The 22,387-nt window shown below is 43.3% G+C and overlaps 1 protein-coding gene across 1 annotated transcript in view; it reads right to left on the bottom strand.

Moving 5' to 3' along the window:
* Positions 1 to 6,407: 6,407 nt before the first annotated feature.
* LOC144827079 (nmrA-like family domain-containing protein 1) overlaps positions 6,408 to 22,387 on the bottom strand; it is a 40,260-nt gene continuing 24,280 nt past the window's right edge. The window contains exons 3-5 of the mRNA XM_078685525.1: positions 20,211 to 20,460; positions 17,904 to 18,094; positions 6,408 to 6,654 (exon numbers count right to left, since the gene is read on the bottom strand). Of these exons, the coding sequence (XP_078541651.1) occupies positions 6,478 to 6,654; positions 17,904 to 18,094; positions 20,211 to 20,460 (618 nt within the window). The 3' untranslated portion in view covers positions 6,408 to 6,477. The remainder of the gene's footprint in view (positions 6,655 to 17,903; positions 18,095 to 20,210; positions 20,461 to 22,387) is intronic.

The following is a 22,387-nucleotide window of genomic DNA, read 5'->3' on the forward strand; positions in this document are numbered from 1 at the left end:
CATCATATGTGACAACATTCATTACATCATTTATGACATCAGAGAATGTCATTTTTTTTTTGTTGGTGAATGTCCATGTTTAAAAAGTTTTTAATTTATAATACGTATTCTGTTGATTGTCAACTGATACATTGTATAATCATTTATTTCTTACTTCTTTCACAATCATTTTACATTTCTTTTTGTAGTAAGCTTTAGATACCCACTGCCTCACTGTACCGTGGCATCCATCAGTGCATTCATATTCCTGAGCGTAGCTCTGACTGCATATAGGAGTTTCAAGGCAGTGTGCGAGTGTGTAAACTCGGGCCTGTGTAGCCTTCCCTGCATCGTAGTTTTCATATTCCTGAATGTAACCCAAAGTGTGTTTGTGAATGAGTGGAGGCATGCGTAACCCGGACCCGCTTAGGACACCCACTACCATGCTGTACCTTTTTCTCTATTAGATCATTCTAATAGCGAAGGGTAGTCCTAAGTGCATATCTGGGTGAGTGCAGTATGTGTAAATCTGGACCTGCATTGTATACCCACCTGCTTACTTTACCTTTCCCACAATTGGAACGTTCATATACCTGAGTGTAGCTCTGAGTGTATGCGAGTGAGTGGTGGTATGCGTAAACTTGTGCCTGCTTTGGACGCCCACTGACAGTGTTCCTATCCTTGAGTGCATCACTGAGCAGGTGCCTGAATGAGTGGTAGTGTGAGCAGACATGGACCTGTGTTGTACTGAGTGTCGAATCATCAACCATGTCTGAATCAAGGCACTTCATAAAATGGAGGCTGTTTCTGCTACATAAATGTCTACTCTTTAGTCCAGCGAATCAGATTTGAGGACAACTTTAAATGTGATTGACAGAAGCTCAAAACAAAAGAGATATACAAAATTGTTAACTCTTCAAGCCCCTCACGATAATGTGTTATAACGCTAACTAATGAACGGATTTACACCTAAATACAAGCATTGGCAAAGCCAAAACGTCTCCCTTTTGAGACCTGTTGGCGCTGCCAATTACTTTTGTTCATGCTGCACACCATGGGTATAAAAGCAGATGCTGTACTTCATGAACAAAAGGAAAAAAAGGCACAATGACAAGATGCATCACTTTGTAGGTGCGCGCATGTGTCACAACGCATATGCATGACAAGAGCATCATTTTATTTTACTGATTAAAGATGGATACGTAAATTATAAAAAATGAGAAAAATGAAGTCGCGCAAAAGGAACTTTGATTCATAAAGTGCAAGGGCCACCAACCAATTTGGTGCCTGGTTCCTCAAAAGAAGAAAAAAAAATAGGACTGTGAGGAGAGGTGAGAAGGGGCTAAGGGAAAGTGGGTAGGAATAGCATGTAGGGAGGAGGGGGGAAAGAAGCCCATGAGCGAGTGAGAAAAAATAGAACAAAAGAACACTGGGGAAAGGGAGAAGTACACAGTGAGAGCAACACAGACCGTGGAGAGAAGCACAAAAGTGAGAGAGAGCAACCAGGAGTGCAGGGAAGAAAAGCACATGGACGGGTGAGAGCAACATGGAGTGCGGGATGGGGGGTGGGGAGAAGTTCATACAAGGGAGATAGCTGGAAAACACAAGCATTTACATGGAGTGTTTATACAAAAAGAAAAAGGAGTTCCCTATAACTACGTACAAGTTGTACCATTGAATAAGAAGCAAGCAAAATGAGAGTGATTTAACTTTTTTCCTGTTGGCAGATTTTCACAAAATCTAGCATGCCAAACTTGTTGGCTGACAGAATATCAATTAAAAAAAATTGTGTCGACGGAATATCGTGTCAAAATAATGGAGGACCAAAATATCGAGTAGGTATGTTCCGATTTACTATTCTTAACTCACATCTATGTATCTTGACAACATTCATAATTCCACTTCTAAATACCTTGACAATATATATTATCAAGCTACAAAGATGGAGTTCAGTATAGTAAAACATTGCTTGCCCATAGAAACTTCCTCTCACAATAATTTCGTCATTGATGTTCTGTACGCAATATTTTGTCCACATGATATTTTTCCTTCAATATTTTGTCCAAAAACCCGTTGAACCTTAACAGACACAGTTAGTGGATGGGCAAGTTTCGTGCAAATCCGTCCATGTGGTCAAAAGTTACAGGCAAATAAAAAAATGCATTTTTAATGGAAAGTGTGCCTGAACCTAAACTTCACAGTGGCGACAACCATGGTGGATAGAGATAGAGACACATTTTCTTTTTTATTTACCTTTATCTCAAATTCTATGTCACCTTAATATATAAATATGACTTAGTCTACAATTCCTACACTGTAGCTATGGTTAACTAATGAATGCCCTTTTGCTGCGGTCAATTGTGGGGGGATTGTTTGCCAGAAGTTTTCTTTGGAATTAAACATGCAACATTTTTGGAAGCTGTTTAAATCCTGGTCAATCTTCCAGCCCATTCCAGGGGAAGAGATAGTTAAACTTATCTTTACCTCTAAACCCTCATCTCACACCCTAGACCCTCTCCCTGCTCAACTCACCAAAAAATTGAAACTCTCCCTTGCTCCACTCTGGTGTAGGATTATTAACAGCTCCCTAAAAACCGGAATTGTTCCTGATTGTCTGAAAGTGGGTCAAGTCACCCCACTGCTGAAAAAAACAGGCCTGGACATAAATGACCTAAACAACTTCAGACCTGTCTCCAACCGTCCTCTTCTTTCCAAAATCCTGGAAAGATGTGTACTCCAACAATTAACTCAACACCTGGACAATACCAACCTCCTTGACTCCCATCAGTCGGGATTCAGGAAAGGAGGCATCACTGAAACCGCAATTCTCAACATAATTGATGATATTCACAAATCACTGGACTCAGACCAATGCTGCCTCCTTATTCTCCTAGACCTATCGGCAGCATTCGACACAGTTGACCACAAACTTCTCCTCAAAGCTCTCAAAGAAAGGGCTGGTTTAAGCGAGGTGGTCCTCAAATGTTTCTACTCATTCCTACTCAACCGCTCCCAGAGAATCAAAATCAGATGCTTCAAATCCGACCTTCAACCAGTCTTGAGGGGAGTCCCCCAAGGATCAGTGCTCTCCCCTCTACTCTTTAGCATTTACATGAACCCCTCGCCACCTTACTGAAAAAAGCTAACATCCCTTTTCACCTATATGCTGATGACACCCAAATCTGCCTGGAAATCTCCTCTGCGAAAGACATCCAAAGACTCAATGAAACACTAAGAGAAGCGCAACGTTGGCTGTCAAGCAACCACTTAAAACTGAACCCGGACAAAACCGAACTACTCCTCATCTCGAACAAAGAAGAGAACCCACAAGTGGTCAAGTGGTTAAAAGAGATCGATGCGCTCAACGGGAACCTCACCCTGGCCGATTCTGTTAAATCATTAGGCATCACGCTAGACTCAAAACTGGACATGACCAAACACATTAAGATTTCGGCTAAGAGCGCCTTCCTTAACCTGAAGCTACTAAACAAAATAAAACCTTTCATTCCACCCACAGATCTCAAACAAGCCACTCAAGCATTGGTGCTGTCAAGACTGGACTATGGAAACGCAGTACTCTCGGGAATAGCAAAAACACAACTTGCTCAGTGGAGTAGTGCGGCTCACTGGTTAGAGGCGGCAGACCCGGGAGCAGAAGTCGGCCGGGACCAGGGTTCAATTCCCGACGCGGCAGGGTCGTGGACTTGGGTCAGCGGACTCGATAATTCTCGCTTCGGTGCTTACTCTAATCAGGGGTTCCACTCGGCAACTCTGGGCATTAGATTGCCTAATCTCCACAATGGCCCCATCAATTCCGGGGATGCCTGGCTCCACCTTGGGGACTCCCAGAAGGGACCATCCCACAGGGAAAGCCAGGACAGGTTCCACAGAGTTATACAGCGCCAGGAAACCTACGGACGGTTAGCAGTGCGCTTTACAAGCTCAAATACATTTACAAATACATTTACATTTGCTCTGCTGAAAACAACCCTCAATACGGCTGCCAGAATGGTAATTGAAATAAAGAAATTTGACCACATCTCTCCTGCACTCAAAGAACTCAAGTGGCTACCAATAGAAATGTGGGGGAACTTCAGAACAGCCTGCCTCACCCACAAAGCCCTCCACACAGGCAACCCCCAATTTCTGGCGTCCAAACTCAAAAAAGCAGGTCAGAACAGGAACCTTAGAAGCTCCAATACCTTACTTCTTACCCCGCTAAAACCACGAAAACAAAAAACCGCGGCCAGATGCTTTGCCCGCAATGCACCCAAAATATGGAACTCTATCCCCCCCCCCACACCAGAACTATTCCCTCCTTTGCTAAATACAAAAGTCAGCTCAAAATCCTTTTCCTCAATCGATCTCTAGCGATTGGGTAGGATCAGTCGGAGTGCTGAAAATGTCACTATACCTCTCCTGGTTGTGGGACAACAAGTCCTTGTAATGGAACTTCTCAACATCTTCTTTACTACGACTCCCATCCGGATTGTCTCACTGTATTGCAATTTGTTCTGCTCTCTTTTGCTTGCTTTATTGTAATATGTTCTGCTCTCGTTTGTTTTATTCTGCAATTGTTGTGAAGCGCTCCGATACCCTCCGGTCAGGCTAGCGCTATACAAAACTTCGTAAATAAATAAATGGCAGTCAGCTAGAAAGGGAGAAGTACAGAGACAAGTTTTTTTAAAGAATAGCTCTGAATGTTTATGATTGCTCTCAATAGGTTTCACCATATGGGTGTATCTTATTTAAAAAGGCACGAGTGCATTGGGTAGACATGAGCAAGTGTAGATGCCCGCAGTTGAAAATGGCTTGGATGATGAGATTAAGAGGACTATAGAATTGCCTTATTCAGGCAGTAGAAATAAAAATCAGCCTTTTACTAGGAGTACAGTAAAAATTAGGTAAACCAGCCAATTTGAGACTGTGGTCATTAGTACAAGAACATAAGGGAATAGAATGGGTGTAGGAAAACATACCATGCCACAGTCAGCCAGAGTTATGCAGGGAACATAGGACACTACACAGCAAAGCTCTGAAAATTAGAATGCATTAAGAATAACATTTCATTGTAATGATCGTGGAAGGCACAAGCATGAAATGAGCATAGGATATCACACACCATTATATGGGGCGGTAAAGGAATACAATGAACATGCCACATCATACACCATTCGCCTGGAAGTCGAGGAAATTAATGAGTAGACGATCCACATTCCAGGACCATGAATTAAGAGAATATCATTCTCCATATCACTATAGGTAAAAGTATAGAATGAGCATAGAATGCCAAACACCATTCCCTTTGACATTAAAGGAAAGGAAAGAGCATAGAATGTCATTTATGAAGCAATACAATCCACTAAAGGGATTAAACACCATGCCTCTGGAAGACCGAGGAATAGAATGATCTAAGAACATTACACACCGTTTATCAGGAAGGAAGAGAAATAAAATGAGCTAAGAACATCACAAACCATGCTCTGGAAGGCCTAGTACTGGAATTATCTCAAAAAAATCACACACCATGCATAAGGAAGGCAGAGAATGAGCTAAGACCATCACAAGCCATGCCTTTGGAAGGCAAATGAATGAGATGTTTATCAGGAAGACAGAGAGATGGAATGAGCTAAGAACATCACATAACATGAATTAGGAAGTCAGAGGAATGTAAGAGCATCACAGAGCATGCGCCAGGAAGGGAAAGGAATGGAATGAGCTGCGGTCTTCACACATGCCCTAGTAGATACAGGAACTGAACACATTTAGGACATCTCACACCATGCCCTGTGAAGACTGAGGGATAGAATATCCTAGGTACATTGCATACCATTCCCCAGAAAGGCAGAAGAATTAAGGGGCATATTATCAAGGAACGGCGTTAAAATTATCGCCACTTTAGCGACGGGAACCTGCTGCTAATGCAGCGATAATGGGCTTGATAATATGCCCTTGTGAATTCCCATAGAAGCCCAGGTCCTGGTGTGAACATGGGCTTCTATGGGAATTTCTCAACAACATTATCAAGCCCATTATCGTCGCTTTAGCAGCAGTTTCCTGCCGCTGAAGCGGCGATAATTTTAACGCCCTTCTTTATAATATGCGCCCAAATGAGTTAGGGGCACAGCTTAGGAAGGCAGGTATATGGAATGAGCTAAAGTCAGTACAAGCCATGTACCATCTGAAGAAGTGTAGCTCTTCACTCAACATGCCCAGAAAAGCAGAATGTATTTAAAATTAAATATCACACACCACACCCCTGACAATGATTTGAAATTATGGGGAATGCAATATGCATAGAACAACTAGGACTTCTAGGGAGGCAAAAGAATGGGGTGAGCACCAGGAAGGCAGAGGATGGACCCAGCAAAAGACAAGACGAAAAACTAAATAATGAGATGACAAAATATACTTTTTTGCAAAACAAGTAATCGGCAACAACAATCTTTATTACAACCTGACCCCAATCCAAATTGAGAAAAACAACATTCCTTCCAATTAACATTTCAAGGCCTCTTTGTTCTCGGAGAGGAACTGGTCAAAGCTCTTGACATTTGGGTTGAGCTGGTGTGTTAGTTCGATGTTACGGTCTATCTTTGTTTGGTAGAATCGGAACATGTCAGCAAGTTCCTTGGCTCCAGGGAATCCCAGCTTCTCATAACTTTCAGGGGAAATCTAATAAAAGATAGCAGATTGCAAAAACAAAGAATTTGTCAAATATTTTTTTGCAATAGCCAGTTACATCTTTCAGGGCAGTTTCTTAAAAGGCATTTATATCACCAAAATAAAACCAAAGTGAAAGACTGCAAGAGGTCAACCAGTGTAATTCTCTGCAATGGCTCATGTGGTGTATGTGTGTAGGAAGACTAACTGCTCGGTCTCTCAAAGTGGCCATTCCAGAAGGCTAAGCAACTTGACTATATTTTTCTCATAGTGCCCAAATGGCTCGTATGGCTGGTTCCCAGGGCTGGTAGATATGAGGGATGTTCTACTGGCCAAGGAACTTTCTACATACATTTCTAACACCAGCTTTATGGAAATTCACGCTCAACATTCTTCCCACAAATAAAAGGGGAGGACACTGTGTAGTAGCAGAGGCCAAGCAAAGGGAGGGGAAACAAGGTAAATGTAGTGTTGTGTCCCCTTGTGACAGTGGGAGGCAGGATGCCCCTTTTTGTTCAACAGTGGGGTTCAATATCAAAAGATCCGTGAAATTGTTTCAAACAGTGAAATTGTTTCAAACTGAATTCTATGCAACCTCAATACAGACCAGGTGGCCTTTGCCAATACATTTTTCCCAGGAAGCTCGAGCTAAAGTGATATAAAGAGATCCAGTAACATGATCTGCAATTATACCCACTCATTTGTTTTAATAACAAAACCTCACCATACGCCAATTAAAGTCTTTTGAGGTGAAGTCTTGTTTTTTAGATACAATCCTCCCTCTCTTTTTTGGGGGTGCCCAAGTATTCAAGGACCACATATGAAAGCAGCGAGTGGTGTCTTGACCTTCAAGAACTGCAGGCTCTCAACAAGACACGGGATTCGTTTGGGTTAGAGCTTTGTGTCCTGCTTGACAGCTCTACTAGGAAGATTTTACAACCGGAGACTGGATCCCGAAGCTCTAGCAACAGATGCTTTTCTTCACGATTGGTCCAGTGGAACTCTTTATGCTTTTCCAAGATGTGTTCCCAAGATCTGCAGACAGTTTCCAAAAGTCACATTGGCAACTCCTTTGTAGAGGTTGCAGCATCGGATCCCCTCAGAATTGGCCGTTGATTGTCAAATTCTTACTCCAACCTTCCTGCAGCTGTTTTGAGACCCTCCAGGGCAGTTTCACAACGTTTTTAGAGGGCAGCCTCCCTCTGGTGACATGGAGCCTTTCAGGGTGCTCACAGGCAAGCCACGCCTTTTTGAATCACCTACTACTTACATCAGAGCATCCCGGGTTAAAAGTACAAAAACGGTCTAAAAGTCAGAATAGAACACCATTTGTTGCTGGCGTGTGGAAAAAAGGTATTAATCCCATTTTCTCTCACTTCACAAGTTTTCTAACTTTTCTGGCACACTTAGAAGTGGGACAGAAGACTATAGATCTATTAAGCTTATAGACCAGCTACATCAACAGGACATCAGAAAGTTGAAGGTAAACCGGTTGGGAAGCACCTGCTGGTTTATAAATTATTAAAGGGTATCGGGTACACGCATCCACCTAAGCTTAGGTATTCCACTTTATTCGATGTAGAGATGGTTTTACAACTTATACTATCATAGGAGGACAATAACAGGTTATACTCTTGTCAGCAAAATTGGTAATGTTATTATGTTTGGTCTATTTTTGAAGGATAGAAGATGTTAGAAAAGGGGTGTGTGAAAATTGCATAATTTGCATTCACGTAATAAAGCAAAATTGCGTGCATTTACCAAAAATGCAAATCCATTATTTCATGCTATATTTTAGCACAAAATGCATCCTCATGTCAATTTTTGGCATGAGGATGTGTTTAAACAAGGGAACTGGGAACATCGGCTCGCATTTTGTTAATCCTGCATTTGTGGTAATTTTGTTACTGCAAATTACAGTGAATTGCGCCATTCATGATACATTTTTAATGTGAATGGTGTATAATTACAGGAAGTGGCGTAATGCATAATTTCAAGAATTTACTTAACAAATGTAATGTGAAATTTCCAAAATTAGATTAATTACAGCGGCTTAATTTAAAATTCTCACTGGCTTAATGTTTGAGTGCTAGGCATTTTTCCCATCTATTTTTCTCCTGTGGGGGCTCTTTATACAATATCAAGACATACTGAATATGCCTCTACTTCCATTAAGTTCTCTGCCTTTCCTCTGGAACCTAAGCTGAGTGTGGTCAGATGTCTAACACAGTAGGTGCAGGTAACAGAGAATTTGAGAACAACTGAGCCACTATTTAAGATAGCTTTGCACAAGCATATGTCCTCTACTACTCTTAGTCAGTGGGTTAAAAGTATCATGGCCATTGCAGGGGTAGGCAGGGATTGTTTTGGGACACATTCAGCAAGGGGTACAATGGTTTAATTATGGGAGCCGTAGTCTTTTTTCAAGTGCTGTACAAAATACACTGAGAAAAAAAGACTACATAATATTCCCATTCTTTGCCTGTAATAAAATCATGACTTTCCTTAAATATTACCTAGGATAATCTGCAATTCTGTCCTTGTACAATGTATCGAAATTAATGCAATAATATCAAGTTATTTACAAGAAACTTCATGTGAAAATATTTCTTCAAAACAAGGGTTACAAGACATCACAATAAAATTAGTTGCCTTTTCCACTGGAACCTAGGGCCTAATGTGCAGAGCATCCTTTGAGGTCACAAACCCTGACATTTGAAAATTACAAGGTGTGCAAGTGCAAACATGATTTATGTATGTACTACGCCCGTTTTGCAAGGCAGAAAACTATTTTGATTTAGTCTAGGTACTTGGTCACCTTTGAGTCACCCTTATGGCTGCCACTGCTGCTTGCTGGGTATGCCCAGACGTGGGTCCCTTGCTCACTTTGCCACTGGATTCAAGCTAGCCTGGCTGATAACAGCTGATTAGCCAGAAACCGGTCCCAGGATGCTTGTTTCCGGTCCAGCAAAGACAAGGCTTGGCAGTTCGGGCTCAACTGTTCCCATGAGGCACAGGGTCAGACTGATTTACATATGGCCATGTCTGAACTGGGGTGGCGGAGTGAGCCAAAGAATGACGATGGATTAAACCCAGATCAGTTGACTGGGGGTGAGTGCTTGCAATGTTCAACACTCCGTCCATCATCCCCTTTGGTTTTGCTTTGTTTGCCCTAAGTTGGAAGGGTATGCCCAGACGTGGGTCCCTTGCTTACTTTGCCACTGGATTCAAGCTAGCCTGGCTGATGATGGCTGATTAGCAAGAAAATGGTCCCAGGATGCTGGTTTCTGGTCCGGGGAAGACATGGATTGGCAGTTCGGACTGGACTTTTCCCATGAGGCACAGGGTCAGACTGAATTACATATGGCCATGTCTGAACTGGGGTGGCGGAGTGAGCCAAAGAATGATGATGGATTAAACCCAGATCAGTTGACTGGGGGTGAGTGCTTGCAATGTTCAACACTCCATCCATCATCCCCTTTGGTGTTGCTTTGTTCACCCTACGTTGGCAGGGTATGCCCAGACATGGGTCCCTTGCTCACTTTGCCACTGGATTCAAGCTAGCCTGGCTGATGACGGCTGATTAGCCAGAAACCGGTCCTAGGATGCTTGTTTCAGGTCCAGGGAAGACATGGCTTGGCAGTTCGGGCTGGACTGTTCCCATGAGGCACATGGTCAGACTGATTTGCATATGGACATGTCTGAACTGGGGTGGCGGAGTGAGCTAAAGAATGATGATGGATTAAACCCAGATCAGTTGACTGGGGGTGAGTGCTTGCAATGTTCAACACTCCGTCCATGATCCCCTTTGGTTTTGCTGGCATGTTTTGTTCCTTTTCCATTCAGTTGACTTACCCGTCTTTTGTCTATAAAAATTTATTTTTACTTTTGAACGCATGAGGCTGGAGTTTTCCCCACCAGTTCTGACATTTGGCAAATCATCATTGTATATAATATATTTATCTATCAGTATCCCATCTCAAATTGCCAGCACTTGTATGCAATGCATGGTCTGGAGGAGTCAACCAGGGGCCACCAGTTAATGCAAGATTGAAAGTGTCCGAAACTCTTCCCAGTTGTGGTAAGAAAGTCAGATCGGGGGAGAGTAAGTGGTCACAGACTGTGCAGTCAAGCTGGTGGGCCCAAACAAAGAAACAATGTTGTGTTTGGCTCCTCCGTGTCTCAGATTCCCACCCTTTTCTTTGTCTTAATTTTATTTTATTTTAATGGTGGGTGTTTTTACCCCACCTGATTTGAAGTTTTAGATCTATTGTTTTAAATACGCTGATGGCATGCCTGCCTTCATGTCTACCACAATCTTTAGGCATGTTTTTCTTATTTTTGCCTATAGGGCGCCGGGTGATGAGGCTGTGCTGTGTGCACCAGCAGTGATTGAATGCTTAACCTCTTGTAGAATCTGCAGTTGAACATCTGTGCATGGTAGGGGACCTCAGATTTTAGAAGTCGCTATAGCATGAACTGCAATCGAAAGGTATTCATCAAAATAAGTAAGGCAGAGAGAAGGGAAGATGCGAGTACAGGAGGTTAGAAGAACACATGTTCCCTAGGAAATGTTGAGACAGCCCAAACCCATGGATGATCCAGGAGCCAGCCTCTCTGTGGCCCAAGCGGATAACCCTATGGGAATAATACCCGGCGGCATATAAAAGAATGCAGACATGGAATGGAAACACTTTTTTTCATCTTTAGAGGAAATTACTTAACATGGAACAAACTAAACAGCCAGAAGCGAGGGAAACCTCCATGGTGCATGCGCTTCTCGCGCTTCATGAATATTCACTCCTGTTATTTTAAATAATCCTCCTCTCACCTGGCAGAACAGATTAGTTGGCTAAACCAACAACTAAAATGCAAAAGATTTTAAGACAGCACCAACATTAAATTCTGAAGCATAGAACCGTGGCTTTCTACACAACAACTCCTACCACAATCAAGTCGCAACCAGAGTACTTCTACATCTGAATCATTTTTTGTTTTGTATAAAATTGATGAGCCCTAGTTAAACTATAGACTCCTGTCCCCAGCCCTGAAGAGAAGCCCCTTTAACCGAAAGGGTTTCGAAATGCGTTGACATCATTTTCACCAACAGGGGGAGCAGTGAGCTCGCTAAATTTGATAGCATTAAGGAAAATTGTATTAAGTTTGTTGTTTCTCTCATGCTTAAACTGAAATGACCCCATTTGGCTGGTACCCTGATTTCTTTTCATAAGGTTACCATACCAAACTTTAGTACTTGACTGGGAGCAGGTTTTATACGTTTGTATGTAAATATTTTTCCTTGTAAAATCACTGTGAATAGTACTCAATGTTCTTTGTTTTTCACTTGTCTGTTTTAATTGTTATATTTTTTGTAAAATTTGAAGTGTTGTTCTTCTCATTCTTGTAAAAAATGGCAACCGAAAGACATTTTTGTTGAACAAAAATAATGATTAAATGATTTGATCAATTTACTAATGATTTTGGTCATAATCTGCCAAATTGGTGACAGTATATTAAACAGTCAGCTAGGACTTTCTCTTTTCTTTGTTCTACATTATGTGACAGAGCGGCACTGAGTGGAGTGGCGTGCAGAGGCATCATGTGGCGTGATGTGGAGTGGCATAGAGTGGATAGGAATGACGCAAAGGGCTTCAATGTCTCATCAGGGATAGTAAGCACTTGAACAATACAATTGAGTAAAGTGGCATAGAGTGGAGTGGCATTGTGTGGACTGGAATTTAGTGGCATGGAGTGGAGTGACGTGGAGTGGCATTGTGTGGCGTGGAGTGACATCGAGTGCAGTGACTTTGAGTGGAGTGGCATTTAGTTGAGGTGAGTGGAATGGCATTGTGTGACCTGGAGTGGCGTGGCATTCTGTGGTGTGGAGTGGAGCTGCATTGTGTGGCGTGGAGTGGCTTTGTGTGGAGTGTTATTGGGTGGCATAGATTGGAGTTGCACTGTGTGGCATAGAGGGGAATGGCAATGTGCAGAGTGAGTGGCATTGTGTGGTGTAGAGTGTGGAAGCAGCAACACAGAGAAGGGGCGGGTGGGAGGGGAAAGAAGCCACAGAGAAGGGGCGGCTGGGAGGGAAAAGAAGCAACACAGAGAAGGGTGGGTAGGAGGGGGAAGAAGCACCGAGGTCCTGGGTGAGTGGAATGGGAAGACAACACAGTACTTCAATCACAACATGAGCAGCAGATGAACACCAATTAAAATGAGTCAACCAGTGCTTGGCCCATGCTCCACAGAAAGAAAAGGAAGTGATGTCCGGCACACTCTGGCCAATTAAATGGCAGCAAAGAAGAGTGACAATGATGCCAATGAATGGTAAGCAATGGGCAGGTGACAGCAGGTGAGACGTAAAGATGTTAACATATCTTAACTGTCCTTGGTTCCAAGTGCCCTAAAATAGCTCTGCTTCAAGAATCTCAACTTTATCATATGCAAAAGTGACAAGTTGAAATGTGACTGCACATAGAGAGGAAACTGAGTAACAGACATAAGGCACACCACAAACATTCTACCCCAGAGGCCCACATGCAGGGGGGGAGTGGCTAGATTGATCAATAACTCATTTCATGTAGCACATCTTCAAGACTTTGACAGACAGGGATGTAGGTTTTGTGCTCATTAAGTTAAAGGTGTAGGGCGTGACATTGGTGGTCAGCTCAGTGCATGGCCCCTACTGGTGACGGGAGACTTTCTAGCTGTTGTGCCCAGAATTTTACTTGAAAGGAGAACATTAAGGTTGTGATGGGCAGTGATTGGAACCTAGTGCCAGATACTGAACTTGACAAATCCGGTAGACCCAACAAAAGGCAGAGCAAAGACAGGAACATTTTATTGACAGACCATTGCATGGTTGATCCGTGGAGACAGCGCAACCAATCTGACAGAGATTACACTTAACCCTCATGCATACACTGATTTTGCTCCTGTATTGATTACTTCCTCATGTCTGCCTCAATACTCCATTATACCAAGCAGTACCTCTGGCCATGATATGGTTCAGTTGTAGGTAGAGGCAGGTTATTTTGGATCCCTCTCGGGACCCTGGTTGATAAACGTCCACTGATATGGAATGCCTACTGATAAGTTTGATTGGAATTTTACCGGACTACATACTTGGAGGATAATGAGGGCTCAGCAACAGTGGCAGAGCTTTTGTATGCAGTCAGGAAAGCATGTGTAAGCAGGTGTCCAATGAGGCATGCAGCCCTAGCCAAAATTTTGGCAATGAATCAGAATTGATAATGCAGGAATAGACCCTGGTCCATGCTCCACAGAAAGAAAAGGAAGCGACGCCCGGCATGTGGTGGCTAACGAGGAGGCAGCAAAGAAGAGTGACAATGCTGCTAATGAATGGTAAGAAATGGGTGGTGTTTAAGCCTTTTATAGTAAAAAATACCCCTTGCAGTGACAGCACATGTGCTGTCAGCAGGCAAGACCGAAAAAGGAAAAAAAAAATTCCTCTGGCCTTGGTTCCAAGTGGCCTGACATAGCTCTCTTCCAAGAATCTCACCTTTCCCGTAAGCAAAATTGACAAATTGAAATGTGACTGGGTGGGGGGACTAATCTATGTGAGTAATAGAAATGAGGCACAGCACAAACAATCTACCCAAGAGGCCCACATGCAGGGAGGAGTGGCTATATTGATCAAGAAATCCTTTCCTGTAATGCATCTTCAAGACTAGGACAGACTGTGATGGAGGTTTTGTGTTTATTAAGTTAAACGTGTAGGGTGTGACATCGGTGGTCAGCTCAGTGCATGGCGCCTACTGGTGAAAAGAGAGATTGTCTAGCTGCAGTGTCCAAAATTCTACTTGAGGTGGGGGGGGGACACTAAGTTTATGATGGGCAGAAATATGTGATGACTGTCCATTGTATGGGTGAGTCATGGAGACAGCTCCATCCATCTTACAGAGATTACACTTTAACCTCATGCGTACAATGGTTCCGCTCCAGTATTGATTACGTTCTCATTCCTGCCTCTGTACTCAGCTGAGTATTGGGAGCCTCCCTTATAACAAACAGGGTGTCTGACCAGATATACATTTGTAGGTGGGGGGCAGGTCTTTTGGTTCCTCCTCTGGAGTATAGTTAATGAATGTCCACTGCTATGGAATGCCTACTTACAAGACTTGATTGCAATTTTGCCTGACTACATACTTGGAGGATAATGAGGGATCTGCAACATTAGCCGAGCTTTTGTACGCAGCCAGGAACGCATGTGTAAGGAGATTCTCAATGAGCCATGCAGCACTCGCCAAAACGTTGGTTAGGAATCACAGAATCGAGTATAAAGAGAAATTGCTGATCTAATATTTCAATATAGTACATATCTCCAATACTTTGTATTGCGATGACTGATACAGGTGAAAAATGATCTCAACTCTCATTAATACACAGCAAGGAAAAACATTAAGAGAAGGGGAGAAATAGCAGACACTTTATTAGGTCTGCAGCTCAGTAGAAGGACTCAAGGAACACAAAGCCAGTGATTAGTGAAGAGAATGGTTCTTTGTTGACCAGTCCAGTCGAGGTCACATTGGTAAAGGGTATCATTCTGGAGTCATGGTCTAGATTGAAAGCCTGAGGTTTCATGCTTCAACAAAATCTAGAGGCTTATGCCAGGCGCACATAGAACATTGCAGGTTATCACATCAACTATCACAGGTTATGTACATGCTGATCAGATGCAAGAAATTTAGGCCTGGGTACTTAAGGCAGTGTTTTATTCAGGAGGCAGACTGGTCACTCTGTATATCCAGGCATGATGAGATGGAGAAAGCCAGAACCTTATTCTATATCCTTGCTTTATGCTTGGTGCAGAGTACATAACAAGTTGAGAGTGTGATGGAATGTACACAACAGGCACCATAGTGGTTAAATGTGGAAAACTGATCGACAGGCATTTCCTAACCTGCACCAGTTGGAAAGCGGATTGCATCCAGACCTGCTGTGGATGGGCATTTTAAACTGTTCACTGACCTCCAACCTGACCATACCAGGGGTTACTGAGAACTAACCCATGCCTTTGTGGCCTGCTGGGCCAGACACCTATAGAATTATTTATTTTTATTGTATGCAATTTATAAAGCGCGCAAATACCCGTGGGTGTCTCGGCGCTGAATTAGCCCAGTGACCCTTCCTGAAATATATACACCCACTTGTGGTCCTACATGGGAGTGTTGTCCGGTCTTTACGGAGTCCTCGCTGATCATTGTTGCCCACATTTGACAGTGCTGCACCCCAGACAATGGTGGGAATGGCAAATGTAGATTCAGTACTTGACGGATGACTGAGCTGCCTTATTCAGGGGACTATGGAAGACTCTAAGGGCCCGACCTGTGATACTTGGCTGAAAGACATGTTTGAGATGGTCTCCAGTGAGAAAGTGATGTACAAGTTGAATGACAAGTTATCCATATTTGAAGAGACATTGGGTAGTTTTTTGATTTCTTAATTTGAGTTGCAGGCGAGGAAAAGGGACACAGAATGTGGAGCCCTCTGCAGAGATAGTAGAACAATGGAGTGGTGATGCAAGAGGGAGGGCTTCTGGGATCTTGGAGATTGGGTCTTGATGTATCATTTTATTTTAGGTTTCCTATCTTTTTGGCATTAGAGCTTGTTGGAACTTGGCTTATGGACCCTGTATCTGTGACAGAAGACTTTTCAGAAGCCTTGAAATGGTCAATGTATCATGATAGTTATGCACTCTCAGATTTCAATCATTCCTTATTATCATACGTACGAAAACAATCTAAGACTGCCCTCAGCCACTGTGTTGATTCCAATCATTCCATCCTTATTTTTGACCTTGTTCGTCTGTCAGTTCTGCATGGTGCTCTAATACTGTCCACCTGGATTTGCCATTGAAATACCAATTTATTTATTTATTTTTATTTATTTAACTTATAAAGCGCACTGTCACCTTGCAGGTATCCTGGCGCTGACTGGCTCAAAGGGCGGACAATTATCAGGCAGAGCGTGAACTGGCAGGAGGTTATTTGGGAAACAGCCAGGTTTTAATCTTTCTCCTAAACGGGAGAAGTTCCATGGTGTGCCTAATCTCGAACGGGAGCAAATTCCATAATTTGGCAGCAGCCACCTCAAAGGTTCTGCCCCCTGCTCTAGCCTTCCTGAATCTAGGTACCTTCACCAACCTGGCCGTTGAAGATCGAAGCAGCCTGGTTGGTGTATACCAAGCGAATTTCGCTTGCAGGGAAACAGGGCCGATTCCATGGAGAGCCCTGAAAACATAATGCACACATAATATTATACCACTTAGGCGAAATACATAGATTTTCAAGGCACAAAAAGTGATGGATGCTGAATTGTTTTACCTTCATAATGAAACCAAAAAAATCTACCTACACCAACATTCAAATTAAAAACAGGACTGGATACGTTCCATTCCCGCCATGGGACAACTACAGAAGTTCTTATTTTGGCGGGTGGATAATGCTTTGAAAAACCTAACCATGAGGCCTTGCTGCTTCGAACACTTTGTTACTCCAGAAAAGAGGGCCCTGTCTGTATTCACTCACTTGGTCAGAGAATGGATTCCGGTGGTAGAGTAGAAGTGAGGCAGCCACCAATGCCATCCTGTTGAACTAGAGCGCAAGCTCCAGGAAATGACCAAAATAGAGCTTTTCGTATACATTTTCTCTAGGAGTTAGAACCTGACTAATCCGTACCAAACTTCAACCTTTTAAGACTGATGATTTAGTATGGCCCATGAGAGGCTATTCCCCTTTCATGGGAAAAACTAGTATAGCTGATAATTGTCACATCCAATAAATTCCAAACACCTTGTTGCCTAAATCATTGCAACAAAAACCTGGCCATTCATAACGAGGGCCTAAGTCTTTTCATTGCATTGTTATTTTACAAAGGTAGCAGCTCGATTTAGTGGTCATTTAGAGCAGGGCGGTAGGGCTAGTATGGGCAGAAATGTTACTTGTCCCCATTTCAGCATCATTGCATGTAAGGACCTCAAAGCAAATTATACTTGCTTTAGTATTTGCTTGGCTACTACCAACTGGTGCACCAAACGCAATACATGGGGAATTCACATGCACACAACAGACACGGTTAGCTTGCATTACTCTATTTTAATTTTGGAGAGGACATGAATCCCATACCTGAATAGATGATTTTTGCACTGGGTTGGTTTTGCACCAGCAGTTAGCACATTGCAATAAAACATCCTCTTATTTTTCCTCCTACATTTTATTTGCACACAGTCTGCTTCTCACCTTGGAATCCAGCACGGTCTTCCCCATGTGCTTGGACAGTATCTCTGCGTACTGCTGGGCTGTCAGGCGTTCAGCGCTCAGTCCAATGGCCTTGCCCAGGTAACCTTCAGGGGATTGGAAGATGCTTGCCACGACAGGTCCAATGTCAGCCACGGATATCCCATCCATTGGAATGTCTGCCATGGGCAGCACTAATGAAGAAAGGAGAAGAGAGATGTAGTGATAGGAGAGACTAAGGAACTGATGTAGGTGGCCCATTACCGGTCGGTAAACCTGAAATTCGGTAAATTTCAGTCTTACCGACCGGTATTGAGCCATTTCTGATGTAGGGGATGATTTGGTAAATACCGAATCGGTATTTACCGATTCGGTATTTACCAAATCATTATTTACCGATTCGGTATTTACCGAATCATTATTTACCAATTCTGTATTTACCAAATTGGTAAATGGCATGCAGGAAGCACTTTTAAGAGTGCTTATGTGCTGTAAGGATTCGTTATTTATCACCAACTTTTAGTTGGTGGTAAATACTGAATACCTTTGGAAATGCAAATCTGTGCATTTTCAACAGTGCCATGTGGCAGACATACATGCCCTTAGGGCATGTATGTGTGACACATGTGCGCACAAGCACTATTCAGGGGTCCAACAGGGTGTCAATGTGACACCATGCCACCCTTTAATGTTTCCCTATTTTACCGAATCGGTATTTACCGATTCTGTAATTCACATTCATTCCTATGGGCCTCCAGGCCCATAGGAATGAATGTGAATTACCGAATCGGTAAATACCGAATCGTACCGATTCGGTAATACTTATCGAATTTTTATTTACATATCATATACCGATTCTAAAATACCGAATCGGAATAAATCGGTATTTTAGAATTGGTAAATTTTCATTACCTACATCTAGCCCTAAGTGAGCAAGGTGAGTGGGGAGAAGAAAGGAAACAAGCATCCTGGGACCGGTATCGGGGTAACACCCCTCATCAGACATGCTAGCTTGAAACCAGGGAAGACATGGCTTAGCATTTAAGGCTTGCCTGTTTCCATGAGAACAGGGTCAATACTGATTTGCATATTGCTGGGTCTGAACTGGGGTGGCGAAGTGAGCTCCTTGTGTACCACTTTGTTCGCCATAAGTTGGCAGGGTATGCTCAGATGTGAGTCCTTTACTCACTTTGCCACTGGATTCAAGCAAGCCGGGCCGAAGACGGCTGAAATGCCAGAAAGCGGTCCTCGGAAGCTTGTTTCCAGTCCAGGGAAGGCATGGCTTGGCAGTTCGGGCTGGACTGTTCCCATGAGGAACAGGGTCAGACTGATTTGCATATGGCCATGTCTGAACTGAGGTGGCAGAGTGGGCTAAAGAACGGTGATGGATTAAACCCAGATCTGTTGACTGGGTGTGAGTGTTTGATTGGTTCAGATGCTCCGTCCATCACCACCCCCTTTTGTACCACTTTGTTCACCATAAGTTGGCAGGGTATGCTCAGACGTAAGGCCCTTGCTCACTTTGCCACTGGATTCAAGCAAGCCGGGCTGAAGACGGCTGAAATGCTAGAAACCGGTCCTCGGAAGCTTGTTTCCGGTCCAGGGAAGGCATGGCTTGGCAATTCGGGCTGGACTGCTCCCATGAGGCACAGGGTCAGACTGATTTGCATATGGCCATGTCTGAACTGGGGTGGCAGAGTGGGCTAAAGAACGGTGATGGATTAAACCCAGATCTGTTGACTGGGTGTGAGTGTTTGATTGGTTCAGATGCTCCATCCATCACCACCCCCTTTTGTACTGCTTATGTACAGTGGCCAGCCTTCCCCTTGGCTGGCTCAATAGCTCTCTTCTGCAGAGTACTGGTCGTGAGATAGCTCAGTGAGTTGAGGTTTTACTTAGAGGAATCAAAGCAGCTGTTCATTCTTCTAGTGTGAGATAAGATAGATTCGAATTGATGATAATGCGGGAGTCGGATTTATAACAATATTGTGATCAAGGAGGCCGGAGCCATCTCATGTTACTGCACATTTGCCTGGCTCACAGAGTACCACAATAAAACCTTCTGGCCTGGATCCCGATGTATTCTTCATCTGAGACGATGGTAACCGCAGCTGGAGGCATCCTAGTTAGGCTACTCACAATCTTCACCTTGTTATATATACACAATGGTTTGTTATATACTTCAAGGGTTCATGCACCCAAGGTTGAGAGTTGTGTGCAAAGTGAAAGTAAATGTTCAACCTTCTCTTGGACACAGATTGTGGGAAGGGTCTCGGAATCATGATTGTGGTGCCCATGTGTGTGACGTACCTAGGTTGTAATGGTCGCCGTCCTGTGCCTTCACTGGCTTAGTGTTAGTGAAGAAGTTCTCAAAGTAGAAGCTGACGCGAACACTTGTCATGGGCACCCCTATGTCCCAAAAGTACTGCTCCACCTCGCCCTTGCTGTCCATATGCAACACTTCCAGCTTCCCGCCTGTGAGCGCCTTCACGTTCTCCAGCCCACTAAAGACCACGTGCTTCGTGCCCAGTCGCTTCGCTACATCAGCCACCATTTTGCCCTGTGAATGAAAGAAGACATTGGTTGCCTCAGTAAGAGAACATATTATACACCGTCTCCAGCATGCACGTGTATAGGAAAGCATTACTTTATTTAAGTTATAAAAAGTAATTGCACATGTTTCACTCCTTCTAGGAGAAGTATGACAACTTTAGAGTCTTGTCAACCAATTGGAACTCTTGGCCCTTCTACAAAGAAGACTCACAGATATACATTGTAGATCATCAACTATGCATCATCTCTGCAGCCATACCTCTCCCCTGTAGAAAGACAGAAGACAAGAAAACAACTTTCACAGAATCAGCACTTCATGCATCGCCTCCGCAATCACATCTCCTCAAACAAAAAACACAAGACGAGGCAGCAGCTCACACAGTATCAGCACTGCAAGCAGTGCTTTAAATGGGCAGGTACCGCCCTTCCCAGGTGCAATCAGGTACTCTTAATAGTGAGTAGCTGCCCTTCTATATTTCCATTTAATGCACTGACTGCAACCATCAGCTCTGCAAGCGCACCTTTCCCTATGCAAATGCTGAACAGAAGGCAGAACTCTTTCAGTACCAGCACTGAATGCATCACCTCCGCAAACAGCTCTCCATATACCATGAGTCTCCAACCTTTTCTATAGAGAGAGCTACTTCTGATCAGTGGAAATCATTGTGAGCTACTGGGGGCTCAACAGCTCCCCCACGCCCATCTTCATTGACTTTAAGGCTAATGTCCATAGAGCCAGATACTATAATTTGAAAAAATAAATACTTCAACTAGGGGTACTATGCCAGGATTGCCATATGTGTCAGTGAGAGCGGGGTCTTTGGGATGTATGAACATGTTTTCGTATGAATGGGATATATGTCTGTGAGTAACTGCACCTATGTCATATATACTTGTGGCACAGGACATACTTTTTGCCATATATGCCACCATTATATGTATAACCCAAACATAGAACCATTTTGTAAAATTTGAGAAATTTTAAGTGCAGAAAGATGCCCTGCAAAAAGTTTCCAAATATGGAAAAAATGTTTGTACTTTTATTGCTTCCATTTATAAATGGACTGTATTTTTCAGTTCTACATATGGCACAGTGTCTACTAGCCATTAGAAGCAAGACGCCTGCTGTTTGTAAATGCGACACTTTGAATGGGAGACAATTAAAGAGTTTTTTTATCACTAAGGTAACTTACATTTTCTCCCATTTAAAAGCATTCAGAAACATCATTTTATTATCACCTCCAATATTGAGTTGACAAGGACTTTTATTTAAGAGTTAAATACCTCAGTGCTTCATTTCTTCACCCCCATGCCCCAGCCTGGGTCATAAATCTGACTGAGCACAGCTAAGTATTAGGCCCTGCTATCTGAGGCCTGATGATAATAATGTAACAAAAAACACAGCCTTCCCTTAACTTTAAAAGGAAAATGGGACCCTGTGCTTATTTAGAAATGAACTCAAGGCTGCGAGCTACTCTGAAGGTGTCTGGGAGCTCACGATCGACTGGTTGGAGACACCTGCCATATACAAACACATAAGACAAGGCATCAATTCTTGCAGTCCAGCACAGCATGCATCTTTTCTGCAGCCATACCTCCACCCTATAAAAACACTGAAGGCGAGACAGCAACTTTCGCAGTACCAGCACTACACACATCATCTCCGCAAACGCACCTCCCCCTATGCAAACACCAAAGACAAAGCAGCCACTCTTGCAGTATCGGCAGAGCGTGCATCATCTCTGGAGACACATCTCTTCCCTATGAAAACAGAAGACAAGGCTACAGGTCTTTCGACTACAGTACCACATGCAACATCATATTCTCCAAATGGGCTAGGAACCAAAACATAATCCACTGCACCTCGCCTTATACAAAAGCAGCAAACTACAAAGTGTAACATCAGCTCTGCATGCACTGTCTTTGCAGACACA

The sequence above is a fragment of the Lissotriton helveticus genome, chromosome 4_1, assembly GCF_964261635.1.
Source record: "Lissotriton helveticus chromosome 4_1, aLisHel1.1, whole genome shotgun sequence".
NCBI lineage: Eukaryota > Metazoa > Chordata > Amphibia > Caudata > Salamandridae > Lissotriton > Lissotriton helveticus.